This window comes from Haliotis rufescens, unplaced genomic scaffold (assembly GCF_023055435.1).
Source record: "Haliotis rufescens isolate VD_foot unplaced genomic scaffold, xgHalRufe1.0.p SCAF_6, whole genome shotgun sequence".
NCBI classification, from domain to species: domain Eukaryota; kingdom Metazoa; phylum Mollusca; class Gastropoda; order Lepetellida; family Haliotidae; genus Haliotis; species Haliotis rufescens.
Window position 1 is genome coordinate 43542116 of NW_025964334.1, and position 22163 is coordinate 43564278.

Here is a 22163-nt window from a genome sequence, read left to right on the forward strand (position 1 = left end):
GTCCTAAAATGTTAGGTAGGTATGAAAAGAAATATCCTGGCGTAATAAAAGTAAAATAACTCAATTTTTCAAGAACATTTTTTTTATATCCCTGGCACTCAGCTTGTGCAAGGATGGCAACATAACAATATTCATGTCATGGGTAGAAATGCATGAAAGACGCTGCTATTTTGGCAGCATGGGCAACGTTTAACTCTTTCAACACCAGCCAACCAGAAGATTACTGCTGTGACACCAAATTCCCAGAGACTGTTGTGTGATAGTGGAAACCAACATGTATCAAGGAATTATCTGCTGAAATTAACATCTTTGCTACTACATGTTTGGCCATACACTATTTGAAAGGTCTAATTAATCCTATTGTTTATAAATATGAAAGTTATGTGTATTTCATTATTTAAATAATTCATGAACAACTAAATAAAGTTCGTTTTAAATAAATAATAATGTAAGCTAAAAACATTCATAACGTCCAAATTTAGCGCAAATCTAACGATTTTTTCGGCAAAAATAAGAATTAATAAAATCCACTTACCTATTTCTTTTTAATTTTCATTTATTTACGTTGTTGGAACATTATTTTAAAAAGAATTACAAATAATATCTGTCATCACCCATTTCCCGATGATAGTGGCTGTCCGCTCACTAACATGAGGAAATACCTCGGTTTTCAAAGCTTCGTATGAATAACACATACGTCCTGCCATGTCAGTATACATTAAAAAAACTTATATTGTTTCACCGACAAAATCTGCTACAAGGTTCGTGATTGGTCAAATTTAAGCACGTGACCTAAGGCAGCTAATCAAATTACAGCAACGATAATTTTCAGACTTTGGCGAAAGGTTTGGGTTAAATCATGTTATTCTGAACATTTTAGCATGAAATCGCGATCATTAAAAATATGGAACTTTATGGATGCATAGAGCTAGGTTACGAGCTGTGACAGATTTCTTATGCATATATTTTGGCATTAAGACATCGTGTCCGAGCCGAGAAATCGAGGCGACGAAAGCCGAGATGTCATTTGACTTACGATATGCGATCGCACGAAAAGTTGGAAATAATAACTAAGATGTCAGTTTGGCAACTTTTATAGATATATTTTTGATGATTTTTTTTCTTTGTAAATAAAGACGTTTCAGCGCGTGAAACGTCTTTATTTTGCTATTTGACATGTTCGATGAGGACCCGTTGTCGAAGTGTGTCCGAGAATTTTATTTTCAATAACATTGCGGGAAATAGTGTCAAGTGAATACATTTTTAATCTATAGAAAAAAAAAGATAAAATCAAATGGAATACGTATTTCAGACATTGTGAAATGTGATAGATTTAATAAATGAATGATTTGACAAGTAGGTTAATATAATAATAAACTATTTTGACGTGGCTTGGACGGTCTACCGTGCGGTGTGACTTGTGGCTTGAACGGCCAACAGTGTTGAAATAGTTAAACTGGTCACCACTGCGCTTTGCGTTGACAAGCTCTGATGGTATTAGAGAAGGTTCCCAGCAAGAAATATCAGAGTGACTTCCCTTTGCTTTACGCTCGACGAGGAAAAGAAATCTTTTTTTGTTTGAACTTTTTGTCGAAAAGATCGGCGGTAATAAAAAAAAGGGTAATTTTCATTTTCATTTTTTTTTTAACATTTGGACTTTGAAAGAGCGGCGCATCCGTAAACCAAGAAATAAAAAAAATGTCGCCTTAAGTGATATAAATGCCAAGTTTGATGAAGAAATATTTAACGGTTTTCAAATTCTTCTCCGGAAACGATTCAGACGGACACGCCCATAGCTATATCCCCCCCAGCATTATATGCCTGGGGATAATAAGTACTCCTACATCCTTTGATAAATATTTGTGTTTAACTGAGTTTAATATATATATATATATATATATATATATATATCGGCTGTATGGTCACTGTCCAGTAAGTGGGACACAGTAGTGTATATTTTGCACTTTTGATATATAAAACTTAATGTCCGGATTTCTGGATGAAGGAAGCATTGTGTGGCATCAGAGTCAATCCAGTTGTTTGTCTGTGGCCCTTCAGTTCCATGTTGATATCTGACATCAGTCAATCCAGTTGTTTGATCACTTTAGGGTCAGATGAATCTTTGATTAAAACTAGCTGTCTTACAGTGTCTCATTGTCATTCATATGCTCTTGAAATTTTTATGTAGAATTAATGTTTGATAAGCCAAAAAAGTGTAAAGAACTTGAGGTTCTAGTGACCTCATTTCTTAGATCACGAGCAGAAGCTTCTTTTAGCCATTGTTATCAGTACTCAACTCCTGCATTTGTTTATGGTGTGGAAACATTTTTCACCTTAAAGTGTTTTGCAGCCAACTTCTTGGACCAGTAGACCTCAGTAGATTATTCAGAGTGTTTTCTTTCCATGTAAAATAATCGGCCATGCATTGAGACTTTCACAGTACCAATAAAATTCTTAACTTTCTTCATCACAATATAATTCATAACATCCTGTTGAACATCTTTATTCATAATAACCATGATGATATATATATATATATATTTATATATTACATTTGTTAAGACTCATCTTGTCATAGGTGAAGCACATGCGTAGACAAGCCCAACAGGACACTACATGTGCATGACAATTTCCAGATCCAGTCACAAGGACAGCAACGATTTGCCTGCTTTCTGTCCAGGCTATAAAATGATACACAAGTTATCTACATCATTGTTATGTAGTGAGTAATATGGGATACCATGATTAAGTAGGTCAGCTTACTACACTACCTGTGCCAAGACCAGAATCCAACCAATGCAACTTGAGTTGAAAATCCTTTAGTGTTGGAGTGGTGTTGTGGAACAACTTACAAGCCTTGGGCGTCTCCACTGATAGGATAAATGTATTGCCACTTGTGTTAGACTTTGTAAAATCAGTTCTATCATCAACTCATGTGACTACTTGCATACGGATTCCAAAACTCATAAATCTCTGATATTAATTATTTACAGATCCCTGTCTTGCCACTTCAATTGCACACAAGGAGGGAATGTTGAAATATGATGTGTAACAGTTAAAACACTGTTACATCAATTCATTTTGGATGTATTGTCCATCTTTCCACTAACACACTGAATGATAAAACAAGTAGCCAACATAAAAAGGTACCAGACTATCCACATTATATTTTGCTTGTCAGACAATATTTTGAAAATCATATGCTGAAATTCCTTTCAATATGAAAATAAGAGTAAATCCTTCAGCAAAAGTGCAATGTTGCTCCTATTTTCCATGAATACTCATACTTTATTGCATACTACCATGACTACTGGCCTGTACATTTCTAAGTACTTCAACAATTTGTAATAGATTAATGGACTCGGTCAATAATCTCAACAATTGCTCTTGATGAAAACTACCTACATTATACCTATCCCCAAAATGATAAAATGAAATTTAATACCGGGGTATATAACTTACTCATATCAAAGTGATGCCATAATAGTCAACAAGTGATGAAGTAATTGCTTAACGCACCAGTATCCAATCAATGCTACCAATGACTAGCATAAGCTCCTACAGCAATAAAAAAAACAACCATAGATTGTCACAATACAGGATCAAGAATTTAAAATTTCCTGCCAAGATTAAGTTAAAAAAAGGTTAGGTTATCTTATTATCGTAGACTCCATGACAATAACACAATCTTTTCCAAATAAGACCAAGACCAAATATTTATGAGAAAAAATAGCTATTATGTTCAAGCTTGTGAAACTAACAACCGATTTACAAAGCAGTCCTAAGCTACTTCAACTCGTTTACAGATGTGTCAAGTTTTACAACATACACATCACTGGTATTCTGAATTTTGGCAATTCCATAACTGGTTAATAGGGATAGGAGAAAAAACACCTTTTAAAAGTTAAAGATAAGATTTCCTATTCCAGAAATATAACAAAAATTAATTTCCAAACTGAGCGGATAGACTGCGACAAGTCTTGATACAGCGCAACACAAAAAAAACCAGTCTGATTAACAATGTCTGATGCACCATGTGACATTCGTCACACTATTAGTACAAAACGAGATATTGATACATTGAGCTTGAGAGAGAATCTTCATAAACACAAAATAGGGATATTCCATGTGTGTCAATGATGAGGATTGGTACATGTGCAAAAACACAAAACAAAATTAACTGCGTAGATGAAATATTTTTCTATTAGATATTAATGCCAACTACTTGGCCATAGAAAATCTGATCTTGCACCATCCACCCTTGAAAATGTACTCTATTTTGGCCACATGCTTATTATACTGTGTGACATGCTCACAATTGGTGTATGGCTTATATTTCATGGTAGCATCACAATCAGATTACACTTCCTCCTTGATATTGACAATGTCACCTGAGAACAACCTACCATAACACTTCCTTCACACAGACTGAGGTTTGTTTGTTACTTCTAAACAAAAGCCATTATCACTGTTGGGAATCCATATATTTATAGGATGTATACCAAATACTGATCCTCAAGTGTCTGTTGGACCATGGTTGATGGCAGCTCAACCTTCAGTATATCTGGTGGACCTTGGCAATGGTGGCTCGACCTCCAGTACATCTGGTGGACATGGTTGATGGCAGCTCAACCTTCAATGTATCTGGGGGCCGGGGGCAATGGCATCTAGACCTCCAAATGTATCAGGTGGACCAGGGTGACCACTTAACAATGGTAACAACTAAAAAAAACCCTGTTTATAGGTGCACAATTTTGATGTGCTCACAGTTGTGGCTCATGTCATAATAAAAGAAAGGATGTAGGTAGTCCAACTTTGTCACAATAACTACTGTTTATGCACTTACTATAAGATTATGAAATATATATATATATACACACACAATAATATTTTGGCTCATTTCAGGAGTAGGAAGTCTAAATACAAATTAATCCCCAGTTACAGCATAAAACAACATTAAAGGCATATGGTTTTAGTGGCAATACAACTAACTACTAATGTAAATGCTTGATTCATATCTAAAACAATCCAAAAACACTTTTTTCACTGATTTTAGGCAAAATATATCAGCCTATATTTCATTGCTTGCATAACAACACTTAGGACTGCAGAATACTGGATGTCATCTCAAATTGAACCAATTTCTTTTCACCAGGAATGTTGCTTAAGAAAAATATTTTAATGGCATAGAATTAGTGGAATAACTAGCCCATTATCAAGTAATAATTAGACAGACCATTGGACATCTTGTATACATTATATATTACCATACTTTATCACCAAATTAAACTTCCAAGCAATAGCCGCCATATAGCTGGAATATTGCTGATCGCGGCGTTTAACAACAAACAAATAGCTATGATTATATGATCCCAGTATTTTGCATGGCCATCTGCACATTTCCTATATCATATTCCAAATGCATTTTGATTTTGTCACAATAGGCCAGTTTCATTGTGTGTGTGCGTCTACACATAGTTGAGATGATGAGGCCAGTGTTTAGTAGGCAGGTACATAGCAAAGGCCAGTTTAGTTCCACAAAGCTCTAGCCAAGATATTATGCATGCGTCTTACAAAGCACAATTACAATGAGCAATCAAGATCACAGCAACAAATGTGTCCTACCTTCCTTAATACTATCAGCTCAAAGACCACTCTGATGATTAAACAAGTTTACATGGTAAAAAGTAAGTTGTTTTGCAAATTCAGTTTTACAAACTGATCTTCCTTTGATTTAATAATTCTGCATCTGTGACTATAATGCTGAAGATGGCAACTTTCATCCCTACTATCAGTGTGTATTCACAGGATATACTCCAACAAATAACAAATGGAAGCAGCTGCCTCAACTGTCACTGTGGGAACTGTGAAATAGTGTTATATGTCGTGGACTATCACTACAAATTTAGGAGTCACATTTACACTCTTTCTAGAATGCCTCAACCAATCCAAAACTATACATGCTTAGTATTAAACATTTTTCATTTCATTTGAAAAGCAATTGACAAGTCTGGCAAACACTGCTCCTGCTCATAACAGCATATATATACCTCCAAGTAAAGTAAATATCAAACCACAATACAATATCTGAGTAGAAAATTAATAACATAAGCTGTAGCTATCATGGTAGAATCAGCTACTAACAGAACAATATCGATAACATGGCAATATTTTACACCCAGGCTTACTGCTTGCAATGACCAAAATTTCGATTAAGTAAATTTCTGCTCTACTTATCTTTATAAAGAAAGAATACTGCTACAATATATATATACACATATATGTACACCTTAACATAATGGCTTTCTGAAATTATCATGATATAAATGTTCCAAGTGAAGAAATAGTAGGGTTGACTACTGTTCAAGGGGCATATCAAGCATTGTACAGCATTATCAATTTAGTGTCATCCACTAACAGTAAGAAACAGTCATGTTACTGGTTGCATAATATTGACATTGAGACAAAATATTTGTATGTGGTAATGATTCTTACTGGAAAAGAAAAACTACTACCATTTTGCCCAAACATTAAGTTATGAATCAATGTGTGTTCAGCAAGGTTGTATTGAACATAATAAATATGACTAACAGAAACTAATATCAGATAAGTTTTATAACACATTATGAGTCAACCCACATCAGGTGTGCTCTATTCCTCCCACGTTACAAGTGGTAGCATCTATGATAGGAGTGGAAGCGGGTGACTATATATGTCTACAGTACATCCACTGATGTGGAGTTGGAGGTATAAGGTGGCTGTTTGTCTGGAGTAACATACTACACTTCTGAAGGCTGTAAGTATCACAGTCCCATACATGGCCAACAGGCTCACAGCTGGCCTGACCAACTCATAATGGCACAACATAGTTGGCTGGAAACAGACCAATGTCACCATCTTTTCTTCCCCTGCACCATCCCATCTCATCCTCGTCTGTTAACTTGACAAACACATCACCTGTAACACAAGACGTGACCTGTCATCACCTGTAACACAAGATGTGATCTCCCATCACCTGTAACACAAGATGTGATCTGCCATCACCTGTAACACAAGACGTGATCAGCCATCACCTGTAACACAAGACGTGACCTGGCATCACCTGTAACACAAGACATGACCTGTCATCACCTGTAACACAAGACGTGACCTGCCATCACCTGTAACACAAGACGTAACCAATCATCACCTGTAACACAAGACGTAACCAATCATCACCTGTAACACAAGACTTGACCTGTCATCACCTGTAACACAAGACGTATCCAAGCATCACCTGTAACACAAGACGTAACCAATCATCACCTGTAACACAAGATGTGATTAGCCATCACTTGTAACACAAGATGTGATCAGCCATCACCTGTAACACAAGACGTGATCAGCCATCATCTGTAACACAAGATGTGATTAGCCATCACTTGTAACACAAGATGTGATCTGCCATCACCTGTAACACAAGATGTGATCAGCCATCACCTGTAACACAAAGTGTGATTTGCTATCACCTGTAACACAAGATGTGATCAGCCATCATCTGTAACACAAGATGTGATTAGCCATCACTTGTAACACAAGATGTGATCTGCCATCACCTGTAACACAAGATGTGATCAGCCATCACCTGAACACAAGATGTGATCTGCCATCACCTGTAACACAAGATGTGATCTGCCATCACCTGTAACACAAGATGTGATCTGCCATCACCTGTAACACAAGATGTGATCTGCCATCACCTGTAACACAAGATGTGATCTGCCATCACCTGTAACACAAGATGTGATCTGCCATCACCTGAACACAAGTTGTACCACACAATGTATCCTGCCATACAGTAATCTGGTAATGAGCAAAACCATGGTAGCCATTTGTAAAAATGGCAATTTTAAGGACATCATTGTTAGGATGAACCATGTAATGGTTCAGCTTCATGGTCTTATTGGCTTCAGAGGAGATGTTGAATATCTAGTAGTCCAGAAGGACAGACAGCTGCAGGAACACAAGGAACTTTCATTGTCCATGACATCTGTGCAGTCTTGAAAAAAACATGAATGTCTGATGGTATGTTTTCGCCATAAATATGTTTTTGTTTCTTGAGTATGATATAGCCAAATACTAATTTAGTCATTTTTACCTAATTCAACCCCAACACAATAATTGGAGTGACTATTTACAGTACAACAATATAACCTCCAAACTATGACAAAACCATCTGTTGTGGACAAAATACCGAAAAGTGAGACCATGTAAACACGATGTTACAGATCCTCGTGAAAACATCCTCAGTAACAAATTCACTGGTGAATATTGGGTGCAGAATAATATTATATGAAGTGTATAGAAATTATTTTACGGGCATGTGTCATACTGACTTTACAAAACAAGTGTCAAAATTCTTGTCTTTGCAGAGCGAAAGCTTCGTAAAATCAGTCTGACACACATGCGAGTTTTAATAAAAAAAATAATTTACCCGTTGTTTCCTAATCCTTTTGAGCTCCTCTTTAGAAAAATGATCTGATTATAACAATCTAAAGCCATGACGTTGTTTATAGTATGACATCATTCCAACTTTACGCCACAGTAAGATTCGAATGATGTCAACAATGCTGTCCGGATGAACAATACACTGATGCGAGTCATGTAATATTTTCACTAGTTATTTCTAACATTATGGGTCATACATATATATATATATCAGTACAAGATCATCAGCATTTGTGGGGTTTCTGGACAGACATGGTTTCACTGGACTACACGGGAGTGAATACATACCGGTTTTGAAACTAAATTCATCATCTTCAGTCTTGACATAATCATATATGGCTTTGACAGCAACACCGCGGTCTGTAGCAGGATCATCTTCAACTGACTGATCATCATCAGATTGAGCCTCTCCAAATGGGTTGGAAGCCCCACCATTGTAGTCCTCACTGACGGCCTGCATGCTGCAAACACATATCATACATGCAGGAGCTTAGCATGGCAATACGGGCACTTACATTGTGTACCAAGGCACAAAGCTTCAACACACTCAAACAATGCGCAAGATAAAATATTTTCATAACTTAAAGCAACTTAACGTAACTAAACGTGTGTACAAACAATCTTGTGCATTGAGTTGAGATAGGACAGGGAATTTCTCTACCGTCACTGTCCCTTGGCAAATGCGTAACCTTTCAACACTCATAAAAGGATTTCAGTTGTTCCCATGTTATTCGGTATCACACATAAATTGAAGCCTTTAGTAGTCCACCCGCTGCACAGTGTGTGAATGGTGTTTTATGTCACAGACAGCAATATTTAAAACCTATGTAGCATTTTTCACCAATATGGAACAGATTTATGGAGGTCTTCTTTCCTACCTGCAGACTAGAAAAACATATTTGTAAAACATGTAACAAAATTAAGAAAGAGGCCTTAGCAAGCTTCACAGCAATTTTCCTTATAACATGTATAAGAATGAATATATTGATGATTGTCATAGAATATTCTTTGTGCTAATGTGACTTACCCATGGAAGAAACTATAAGATGCTTAAATACCAGGGGAAAAAATTCCTGTGCACCATGAAAAAAAAAATCACATTAAAACAATGCATGATAATCACATGATTCTGATTAGTGCAAGAACTGTGAGGAATCGATTACAGCCATGACGTCCCACTGTATGTCCAATTTTATGCCAAGTCATGGAACAGCATGGTCAAGACAACATCTGAGGTTCAGACTATAGGACTAAAGGTTAGTCCTCTTCACAGATGAGTCAATGTATCATCTTGACAGCAGTGATGGCCATTGGCATGTTTATCAACGTCAGCTGAAACGTTTCGTTGGCGGGTGTGTTGTGCATTGTTCTGCTTTTGGTTGTTGGAGCGTATTGGTGTGTGGAATCATCACAAGATCCTTCTCGTGCACATCGATGGCAATTTGACAGGTGTACAGTACCATGACAAAGTTATCCATCCTCCTGTTCCTTCAATGGGTGAGTGAGTGAATGTGGTTTTATGCCGCTAAAGCAATATCACGGCAGGGGACACCAGAAATGGGCTTCACACATTGTACCCATGTCGGGAATCGAAGCTGGGAATCGAATGCTTCAACCACTAGGCTACCCGACCAATGGAGGTCACATCACCTTATAGCAGGACACAATGCACGCCATGTGTGGTCACAGCCTTTATGGACAACAGAACATCCCTACACTCCCTTGGCCTGCTGTTTCTCCAGATGTGTCACCCATGGAACATGTGTGGGATGAAATGAAATATTGTTTTACACAGACTTCCAAACCATTTGGTGACAAAGGGCCAGCTGCAACAGGTCCAGATCTGTACTGACACCCCACACATCTTCTTCAAAGATCTTGTGTTGTCAATGAGGCGCCATTGTGAAGCTTACCGGTATATCGCTGATGGCGGTCATACCCCATACTGACATGTGAACTGATAATTGACAGAGGATATGTGTTGACACTGTCATGATGAATTCATGTTTCATAGACATCAATATATTGTTATGTAGCAAAATCATTCTTAGTTTGTGTATACTTATTATTTCCCATGCTAGTCAGTGATGCACACAAACATCTTTCTGCTAGCATATATTGTAAAAAAAACCCACTAAACCATACTAGAAAGACCAAAAAAATTGCATTTAACTGTTGTAAAAGATCTTTGACATACATGCTTTTAGTCCCAAGAATTCATTACATTTTAGATACAATACCTCAATCTGTCTATAAAAGTTCATGTAACATTTCTCACTTAATATCAATCTGGTAAGGAGTCCAGCGCTCATGCGGCTTTGGCTGTCCAGTGACTAAACAGTTAAGTTGAAGTTGGCTCATAATCATCCTTATTAACCTGTATCTGTGATCTCTTTTCTATTATGATACATACACTGGACCCATTTGCCACCAAATTTAGTTTGAGCTGGTCCAAATGTCAAGAAAAAAAACAAAAAAACATGCTATTAAATGTTCCATATATCACAGAAGAAAATCCCCATCAGCCAAATACTTCTTCTGTTTTCACTCTGCAGTCAGTTTGAACTTCTTGCATGTAAGAAATATCATAATACAAACTGACTTTTGAAAAAGACAAGGTTAGAAACTAATTCTTATTTTCAGTTGTCTTAAATATCAGCTACTCAGTAGCCATCAACTAAAGGTAAAACAGTAGTCCATAAGGAATTGTCACTTGTCCTTCCAGTGTTTTACTACTCTTGGACAAGTGGACTTATGTAAATTTTGAACACTGTTACAGTTGAAACCCAAACATCATTGAAGCAATAACATTAGAGACGTAGCTTGCTAATAATCTCTAGGTCACTGGTTCATCAGAACCAGTTTTCTTTTTTCATAGGCCCAAAATGAGTAACGTGATAAATCGCTTATGTCCATACCCCACCAACACTGTGACAAGTCTCTTTACCTAAGTAGACAAAAAGCGTCACAATGGCCAAATGTTGTGCATGCCATCATATCAGGATTAGTTTGGTTCAGTTAATCTGGCACAAAACAAAGAAAAGTGAAAAACATGCTTTTCACATAGCCTGCCACACAAAGGTATGGCAAATGATGCTAGTTAGTTGTATGTCATGTCATTTCAACTGCATGCTTTGTGGCAATTTTAAAACCTGCCATGCCATTACAAACCAGCTTGGGGGGAAAAGCCAAACAAAAAAAAGCCATAAGGATCTCAAGCTCACCATTAAAACTTCTTTTAAAAATTAATGTTTACACTGCCAGGATCATGCAAGTAAATTTCACTTAATAGTTTCACATTTCAAAGATATTGTTCAGTTATCAGTAGGTTGTCCAGTGGTGAATGTGGTAAACAGCATATGTTAATTCTAAATTACCTTGAACATTTCATAATTTGACCTCTAGTGACCTTGACCATATACAGAGGGACACGCCTCTAGGCTAGTTGGAGACCGATCGCTGTTGCACTCAATGCATCAATTACACTCATTGGTGCAGCCAGTCCCTCGATATATGGTCTCTGGCTGGTCAAGTTGACCTTACAAAGTGGTCACTCAAAAGGTTAACATATCTGGACCAAACTTTACGCAGTCATTAACTGGTCCCTTTTGGTTTTTTGTAAGAATGTATGATGTTTTTATTATTTCCAAGTGTTGTTTAGCATTGCTTAGGAATTTTGGAAAATGTTATTTTTTCCTGTTTCCAAGAAGACCTGAAGTTATTAAGTAAGATCAGAGATAAAAATGTCTGAACGCTAAGGGAGTAAAACCTCTTATGAATTTTGGTTCAGTGCTTTTTTTCTGTACAGCCAAACCATCCCAATGGACCTCCATATATGTCAAAGATAATCGAATATTAAGAAGTGTTGCTTGGGAGGCATATGTTACTGCTTGAAGCAATATTTAGGGCTCAAAGCCAAAATGGCTAAGAGCCCTATTGTTATAGTTTGATTCAGTATTACACAATGTGACGCCAGTCATTATTTTATGTTTGACTTCTGAGATATTGGATTTAAGCTTTTCCAAATTCATTTTGTGCTCTTTTAGGGCACACCTACAAATGATCTCTATACATCTTACATCAATATTACCTTTAATTATATTAGAAAATGTCAATTTGAGACTTATTTTGGATTCAAGTTCTGATTTCTTTCATTAGGTTGCTATGGAAACCAAACTTGACCTCAGAAGAATTGATAGATACTATAAACCAGATAATTCTTTGTACATGATAATTTGTACATCAAATAGTTTAAAAGAAAATGGCAAAACAAGTTACAGCTTACAAATACCTGTATGGATGACACACAAACCTTTCAGAAAATGTGACACACAAGTCACATACTCCAAATTTGGTTGAAGCCAAAATACCAATTGATGTGACTGTATTGGCAAAAATAAGAGAACTACAATACAGCAGAGAGGTGACTGTTTATTCTGACAGATTACTTTTAAAGGTTAAGACAACTCAACCTCTGTGCTATGTTTCTGGTATGTGTTCTAGAGTCAAAAATGGTGTGTCTAGGTCTTACACAGGCTGTTTTATGCCACCATTAACTTAGAAACCAGTGACCCGATTTTGTCCAAATTGTCCAACTATGATCTGATACTGATTAATATCTCTCTCACAATTGCACATGGAACTTAAAATTATGTTTACAGTAATGGACTTTCAAAAATACAATAAGAAATAGAAAGGTTTTCAGTGAATGCAATGTAAATAGTGGTGATATTTTCAATACTTTATTCACACTACTTTTTTTGTGTTGAAAGAAGAATCAATAATATGTGTCAAAAAGCACTATTCACTGCCTCTAAAGTCAACAGAGGATCAGGGACAGAAAAAATTAAGTGTCAATAAAATAAATGACATATCCCCATTAACTGCCTTTACATCGACAGAGGATCATGTGACAAAACACATAACAACCCTGGTAGTATATTATTGGAAAGTCCTTTACTGTAACCATACGCTTTCTGTTGCGAAAGAGAGTGACAATCAAAGCCATAACCAGAATCACCATTGACTTCATTACTTACTTATTGAATATAAATCTGACTGACTGTGCTTCATGTATGGGTTTTTTGGTTCATGCTTTCCAAAACAGGAAGTGATATACTTAAAGCAAGAAGCATATATAAAATATAATAATAAATAAACAAATGTTCTCCTTGTCATTTAGTTCTGCTATCTCTCTGGTCTCAAAAGCATGATGAGACCATCACCACCACAGAGGCTGACAAGGCTGCTGTCATGGATACAGAAGAATTTATGCAGCTGGTTAACAAGTCCTTAGAAGACCCCACCACTTACACAATCCCCCCCCCCCCAAAAAAAAAGACCCAACAGCCAAATTAGAAAGACAACCTCAACATTCAACACCCAAGAATCACGTTCACCATGGACACCAAAAGCACCCTTGCTCATTTTGCAACTCGACCAGTACATTCATGACATGTCCTACACTTACGAAAAAACAACTGCCATCCTCACCTGACAAGCCAAAAGCCAAAAGCCAAAAGCCATCTGCAATCCTTCAACACACCTTTATCACACCCAATGGACACCCTAAACATCTGGTAGAGAAAATCTTTGAAAAACCCAGGTAACCCATCAAAAAGATCCTGTTTCCAAGTCCAAACCAACCCCATCACCCATCCTCATTCGCATCCCATATCAAGGCCCTACCAGTCACAAGATCAGATTTCAAACAAAAACAGCCACCATAGATGTGATATTCACCTCAAGACATTTAGAAACATCTTACCAATGGTGAAGGTCACACCAAGTCCCCCCAAACCCTAGGGGATGTGTCTATGAGATATCATGCAAATGTGGAGACAAATTCTGTAAATCATGAAAGTTTTGTGAGCAGGAAGGTACAGCAAAAACTGCAAGTGACACACACTAGCATGACACAGTTGTTGTTGCAGACAAAACAACAAACAAAAGACTTAAAGATCAGCCCTCTTGGAACATCTCAAAGATCCTGACCACCATATATCCAGGCAACAAACCACGGTTCTCCATACCAAGAAGAGGAATCTTCAAGAACCTAAGGAAATCCAAAGAAAAAAGCTAGCCATTAACAGAGACAAAGGCATCTTCCTACCCAGTATGCACTCCGAAATGCTTTCATCACATCATCAACTAGATATGGACATCTTGATTGCCTTATTGTTAGTGTTACCATCGTGAGCTCCATGTTGTTACACCCAGCCCAATCACTTCATCTTCATTGTGCTTAATTGGCTTAACTCTCTCGTCGTAATCTCATTGGCTTCTTTTGATTTTATTGGCATCTTTGAACATTAATCCTACAGTGTGAAAACCTATCATTATATATCTGAAACGTCGTTACAAAGAAAAAAGTTGTTATCCATAAAAAAGAGTCATGTGTTCATATAAAAGTTTGTTCCAAACTGAACCAAACTATGGAACTTTAATAAACTAAACATTGTTTTTCAACAGCTAGAAGTGCTTATTTGTTTAAACAATCTGAGCTAAGGTATTTTTTTTCTTCTGGTTCTGAGTGCACTGGCAACTGTTGACTTAAGAAAACATTTGTACCTTAACACAGTCTAAATGAGTTAAAACAATGGAGAACACTCGTTCATTGCTGTGATTTCCTGATTAACTAAAGGTGAGACCTTGTGACTGGACATCCATGTATGACAACTTTCATAATGCAGCAAAACACGGATGTTCCTTGGAGCCCCACATCGCTGCTTTCACCTAAACAACCTTGTGTAATACATATGGCATAGCTAACTAACAGCTAAGATTCGGTATGTGATGTTAATGCCCTTCACTAGCCTTTCTTACTGGGTATAGCTGTGCATGATTAACTATGTATACAATGTGTACCATCAACCCATATAATACTACAAGGGCATAATTCCTAGTATTCTGGTCTTATTAACAGATTATCTCTCAACTTACCTGGATATGGTCCTCATGAACATTTGCTCCATCATGTTCTTAATCTTTAATTTGGTGCATATTCCTTGATATTTGAAGGATATCCCAACCTGTTAGAAGGCTAATTTTGATGACGCCGGTGTGGCTGTTCATTTCATGTGCACGTGCCGAGTCCATGCAAATTAGCCAGGTGTGCGACACACAGTAGTCAGTCCATGTGCAAGTGCCCAGTCCGTGCAATTAACCCAGGTGTGCCAATACCTAGACTTGCCCCAGGCGTGAGCTTAGTTTATTGATGACTATGGACATAATCTTTATATTATTATTTTATTTATTTATCTATTTTTGTTTTATATTTAATATCTATTACTTCTGTTCACAACAATCCTTTGTGAAAACATATCTTATATTATTTCCCCTGTCTCCTTTTTTCTTACTGTTCAATTAACTAATATTTATCACTTACATTTCCCCCAGCAAATCCTTGTGTTTTACTGTCCCTATTGTGCAAATATTACCTTGTATATCATCACTGTTATTTCCAAATGTATTTTTGAAGGCGTCTTCACACTTTCACTTCCAATCACCGATTGTCTGTCTGTATATAATACTTGGCTTGAAATGAACTTCAACGATGGGGGTTGATAGTACATAACAGGCAGTCGGTGGGCATATTTGCAACAGCGATGTACTCACAGAACACACATACATTCCATAATTGTTTACATTTTTGTAATGCGGGTATTCTATATAGATGACATCTTCTCTACCTCGCTATCCCAGGGTTAGAAACTAACAGTTTTAGTCCACTAGTCCTTATAATGATAACATATAGAAAAACCCTTAAAATGGGCCAATTTCTACTAGTCCTCAGGATACCTTTACTATTGGGCAGTTTGGTAAAGACTACAGGACTAGTGCCAATTTCTAACGCTGCTATCCTACAAATGATTATGTTACTCTGCTGTGGAGATATCCACCCAAATCCAGGCCCCTATAGACTATCAGATCTGAACATAGTTCAACTAAATGTACGTAGTCTTAAGGATAAGATAGACCTCATAGCAATTGAGTTTCAATACTATGATATTATCTGTATTACAGAAACCTGGTTACATCCTGGATAGTCAAGTCTCTATTCCTGGCTATCATTTACCGTTTAGGCTTGATCGCAACACTAGAGTTGATGGGGTCGCAATATATGTCAGGAATAGTTTACACGTTAAACACATGGACCAATTAACTATAATTGGACTTGAGGCTATATGGATCCAGGTCATATCCAAAAATTGTAGTGTATTAATTGGAATTTTGATAGAGCAGACAAAAGTAACTCATACTGGGATCTTATTGACAAATCGATAGGTAATGCCATAGGCCTTAATATTGATACAATTATAACAGGAGATTTTAACATTGGTTTTCTTGGAGTAATTAAACAAAAAATTGAATATCTACAAACGGCATATGGTCTGAAACAGATAATCTCTGAGTCAATTAGAATAACCTACCATTCTAGTATGCTCCTTGATTTGATCTTTGTATCACATTATAGTATTGTAACAACCTTTGGTGTGCTTGATCCTGTTTGTAGTGATCATTGTCCAGTGTTCGTAGGAACTAATATACCTAAACCAAAATGTTTTGCATATACCAGAAATATATTTAATTATAATCTTATCAATGTTGATGGGTTATTAGTAGATCTCAATGGTAATGACTGGAAAGAGTTCATTAATGGCAATTGCATAGATGATGGAGTTAGAGAATTCACTTCACTACTTACGTCCCCAATAAAACAAGTGCAAAAGTGAGCGTGGCTCACTAATACCCCCGACCCGCCTAGTGTGTCAGTAGTTTCAAATTAAATAGCTAGGATAGTTAGGGTTTGAAAAATTCATAAAAAAATGGAAAATTAATAAAAACAAAAACAAAATTTCTTTTGACTGCACCCCTCCATATGACACAGATTATGTGTACTAAGTTTGAGATGAATCCACTGAATAGTTTAAGAGAAATCATGCGGACAAAGTTTTCAGACGGATGGACGGAACCTTGGTATAACTATATACCCCCGACCTAAAAAGGTCGGGGGTATAATTATTATGGTAAGAAGTAAGGTCAATCCGTGGATGAACAATAAGATCAATCGTTTAATGCGTAAACGCAACCTTAAACATAAAACTGCAAAAAAGAGAAACTATCCCTCGGATTGGAAAACATTTAAACAATTACAAAATCAAGTTGTCACGAAATTCCCAAGGTTCTAAAACTTTCAAACTCTTAAACTTGAAGTTTGGTGAAGAGCCTCCTCAAAAACAAAAATCCAAGCTGTTATATATAAAGATAAGATTTATGAGGATGATGTATGTAAAGCAAATATTTTAAACGACTATTTCTCTGAACAATCAACAGTCAAATTCCCGTCAAAAACATTGCCAGCTGTAAGTACTGAGTGTTCTAACACGTTGGATCATACTGTCCTAACTCCAGGGAAAATTCAAGATGTTTTACTTTCTGTTGATACCACCAAAGCATCCGGACCTGACAGTAAAAATAACAAACTTATCAAAGTTTCTGCTAAAAGTATATCCTTCCCATTATCATTAATCTTTAACATGCCACTTAAATATTCTGTTTTTCCATTAAAATGGAAATTAGCAGCTGTATTGCCAATTCACAAAAAAGGAAATGTAAATGAATGCAGTAATTATAGACCAATCATACAAACAAGTTTTTTGGCAAAAGTATTTGAAAAATGTATCCATAAACATGTGTTGAACTTCTACAAAGACAGCAGTATTCTGAGCAATCAATAGTCTGGCTTTGTACCAGGCGATTCAACGACCTACCAATTATTAGATCTGTATAATTTTATTTCAAAGGCTCTAGACAATGGAAAAGAAGTAAGAGCAGTGTTTTCTGACATTACCAAGGCCTTTGATAAAGTTTGGCATAAAGAAATACTTTACAAATTATCTTCATGTGGAATTCGAGGTAAATTGTTGAAATGGTTTGACAGTTATCTATCAAATAGAATACAAAAAGTGGTCATTAATGGTAAAGAATAACAGTTTAAAATCTATCACGACAGGTATTCCACAGAGATTGGTCCTAGGACCATTATTATTTTTTATCTTTATAAATGACCTGGTTGATGATATAGACAGTAATATACGTCTCTTTGCAGACGATACATCACATTATATTATTGTCCATGATCCTGACACAGCAGCGATTAATTTAAATGTTGATCTAGAAAGGATATCCATATGGGAGAATAAATTGCAAGTAACGTTTAATCCACACAAAACTGAAACCATAATGTTTTCAAGAAAAATTAACCCAAGTCAAAAACCTGTTCTTAGAATGAAAGGTACTTCAGTAACATAGGTCTCATCACACAAAAACCTCGGGCTAATTTTACAGCTAGATGGCTACTGATCAAATTATATAGATAATATAGTAGATAAAGTAAGCCCAATGATTAACTGCTTTAGAACTTTCAAATACCGCCTGTCCAGAAAAAAAGTTATAGAATATATATTTATCATTTATTTTACCAATATTCGACTATTGTGACAAGGTATCGGATGACTGTTCTCAAGAACAAGCATTGGTATTGGAAAGGCTAAATTTAGACGCACTGAGAACAATATGTGGAACTACTTGTGGTACCAGCCACGTGTCTCTATACTCTGAAACTAACCTTACACCCTTATCCAAAAGACGGCAATCTCATTAATTAAAAACATTTTACAAGATGGTTAACAAGTTGGCCCCTGAATATCTATGTAATTTTGTTCCTCCTAATGTCTCAGCGGCCCATTCATTTTTAGTCATTTTTACCTGACACAGTGCGAATTAGAATGAATTACCGGATAATGTTCAGTCAAAATATACTGTAAATGACTTCACTAAATGAACAGAAAATCCAAAAATATGTGGCTTTAACTTAGACTATGGTACCCGTTTCTGTCAAATTATCTGTTGCCGCCTCAGGTCAGGATGCAGTTGATTTAAATGCACACAAATATCGTAGACATATTCATGAGTCTACTACCTGCTCCTGTGGATATCATTATGAGGATCCTACACATTACTTCTTTTCATGTTGCCACTACTGCAATCTTTGGAACAATTTGTACTAATATATAAAATGATATGACTTGGATTCAGTATTATATGGAAATGCTACAACATCTACTGATACTAACTATGCTATTTACAATCTGTCCATTTGTTCATTGCAAAATCTATAAGATTTAAAATATAAATATGTCTTCTTTACGATTACATCAACCAAATAGTTCTTTGTATGTGTTTGTTTGTTTCACCCAGCACTCAGCAATATTCCAGCTATATGACGGCGGTCTGTAAATGATCGAGTCTGGACCAGACAATCCAGTGATTGATAACATGAGCATCAATCCATGCAATTAGGTGTTAACGTGTGATATGCTGGTATGCTTTTTGTTTATGTACCGATATATGTATGTGTGTATTTGTGTGTGACTTCACTGACTTGTATATACGCATCATAATATTTGCAACAGTAGGTACAATTAATCTGAATTTATTACTTTATGTACAGTTTACTCTTATTAATTGTTAAATTCCGTTTTAGGAAGAGGTGTTTATATAGGTTTAACCTGTTCACCAATCCCATTCCTTTTTTTATGTAAATAAATATTGTTTAAATCAATTAAAATTTGCGACATTTGGAAGGACAGAAGGATGAATAGTAGCCTTAATGTATGCTCACACTGTCAATGCCAAGGTGAGCTAACAATGTTCATCCTTCAATATATCTACCAGAGAGAAATCCGTTTGGAATACTGTGGATCATCTAGTTCAACTCGCTGACCCAAAGGATTTACATAAGATGGAAGACTGACAAAGCACCATGACATAAACTCACTTGGACAATAGGTCCAGGTGGCCTGAAAAGTCTTACTTGTGTTTAGACAATGCAGCCATGAATTTGTTAATAAATTAGGAAGATAGCAAATTCTGTCCGCACTGAATGTGGACAGATGTGATTACTTATTAGTCAAGAGTAATCAGGTGTCTCAGGTAATCTGATACAACTAAGCTAACATGCTCCAAAACTGCCATCCAAAGGTTAATCTGCCTGGTTCTAGGAGACTGAATGCAGCAAACCCGACAGTCAAATCAAATGCAACGAGCTGGTGCAGGTCACAAAGAAAAAATGGTATACTTGTGGTTGTTGGTAGATGTTGCTTGCTCACAGCTTGGTTGATGGTCAGATGAAAGGCCTTCAACACAAGTAGTGTGCATGTCTTGAGCAGGAGATATTGCAAAGCTGGTCTTCTGCTTACATGGTGGGCATGGAGGGGAAGGCAGTAGCTGACATTCTAGACTCGTCTTTTCTTCTGTTATTGGCACATCTTCACCACCACCTTCATCTTTTTCATCATCATCATCATCACCAAATGGATTGAGACTCTCATCATAGCTAGGCTGCCTGAATACACACACCTTCTACGATCACTGTGATGATTTACTACCTCTTTACATTAACAAAATACCATGAGATCAGAGCAGATAGAAATGTAGGAAGGAATTAGGAATTACACAACTGATATGATATATACCTGGGTGGTTGTGTAACTGTAGCTGCTGCAGTATCGGTGTCATTGGCCCTGGACTGGGTTGTGGTCACTGTGTTGTAGCTGGGTGGTTGGGCATGGTCAGACCCATAGTTCTCATAGCTGCTCTCTCTGTTATGGCGAATACGAGTAATGGTGATACCATCTCCACTGACTATCTGGGACTTACCACGCTTGGATATGGACTGTAGTTCTGGAGAGTATTCCTATAATGTAAAGATATATTATAAATTAGAAATGTCAACACATAGAATCTAATTAGCTTAATTAGAAATATTTGGGACACCTAGGGTCTACAATTAGTAATTAGTGCTAGTTTACCAAGTCATCTGAACCACATAGTTATTTCCAAAAGACAAGCCTTCATGCTGAAAAACAGAAGATAAGGCAGATCTATAGCTCTCCATAGTACGACAAATTTAACTTCTTGTGTGTGAATGTGCAGGCTGTTGAGGCTGCCATAAAATATGTCCGAAATGAAGTGAATATTTACTTAGCATTAAATATTTTCGGTATGTAATCTTTTCTTATCTCATCATATAATGGACATTCAAATATGACACGAAATTCATCTTCAATCCTATTTAAATTACAAAATGTGCACATTCTGTCTTTGCGAACATTTGAGGATCAAGACAGGATCAGACCTTTAAGTTGTTGCGAATAGCAATAAGATTTTGATAATATGACTGGATTTTTTATGTGACATTTTTACTCGCCCAAAGATATGCAGCCTAAGAGCCTCTTTGAACATAAATAGCAGGGGACACCTCCTGAGAGTGCATTCTTGCCTCTGGAACGTTGTGCAGATTAGGACTGCTGTCGAAGTTGTAATAGACGCCCAACACATAAGCGTCTCTATAGTTGTTGAGGGAATATCTCCAGAGCCTTTAGATGTTATCACTTGCTGAAGCAGTGCTTTTTGGAAGCACAACTAGAGTTGCTGGTGTCATGACTTATCCAGATGGCCATGTCAGGTGTAGCAGTCACTGGAACTAACCATTAACCGTTGCCAGTGGAGCACCCACCAATGGACAGATGAAAAAGACAGTGGCCCATCTGCAGTGTGGAGGAACCTGTTTAAGCCATGAAAGCCCTTGGTAGTAAGACAGAAAAGCATGG

General features: G+C 36.7%; 1 protein-coding gene across 2 annotated transcripts in view; it reads right to left on the minus strand.

The window, feature by feature from the left end:
* Window positions 1-2487: 2487 nt before the first annotated feature.
* The window catches only part of LOC124114615 (protein kinase C and casein kinase substrate in neurons protein 1-like), a 66197-nt gene continuing 46521 nt past the window's right edge, over window positions 2488-22163 (minus strand). Inside the window, exons 8-11 of one of the 2 annotated variants that reach the window (XM_046475287.2) lie at window positions 21027-21247; window positions 20630-20896; window positions 8776-8948; window positions 2488-6957 (exon numbers count right to left, since the gene is read on the minus strand). In XM_046475287.2, coding sequence (XP_046331243.1) covers window positions 6851-6957; window positions 8776-8948; window positions 20630-20896; window positions 21027-21247 — 768 coding nt within the window. In that variant the 3' untranslated portion in view covers window positions 2488-6850. The remainder of the gene's footprint in view (window positions 6958-8775; window positions 8949-20629; window positions 20897-21026; window positions 21248-22163) is intronic. The other variant, XM_046475288.2, reaches the window with a different exon arrangement.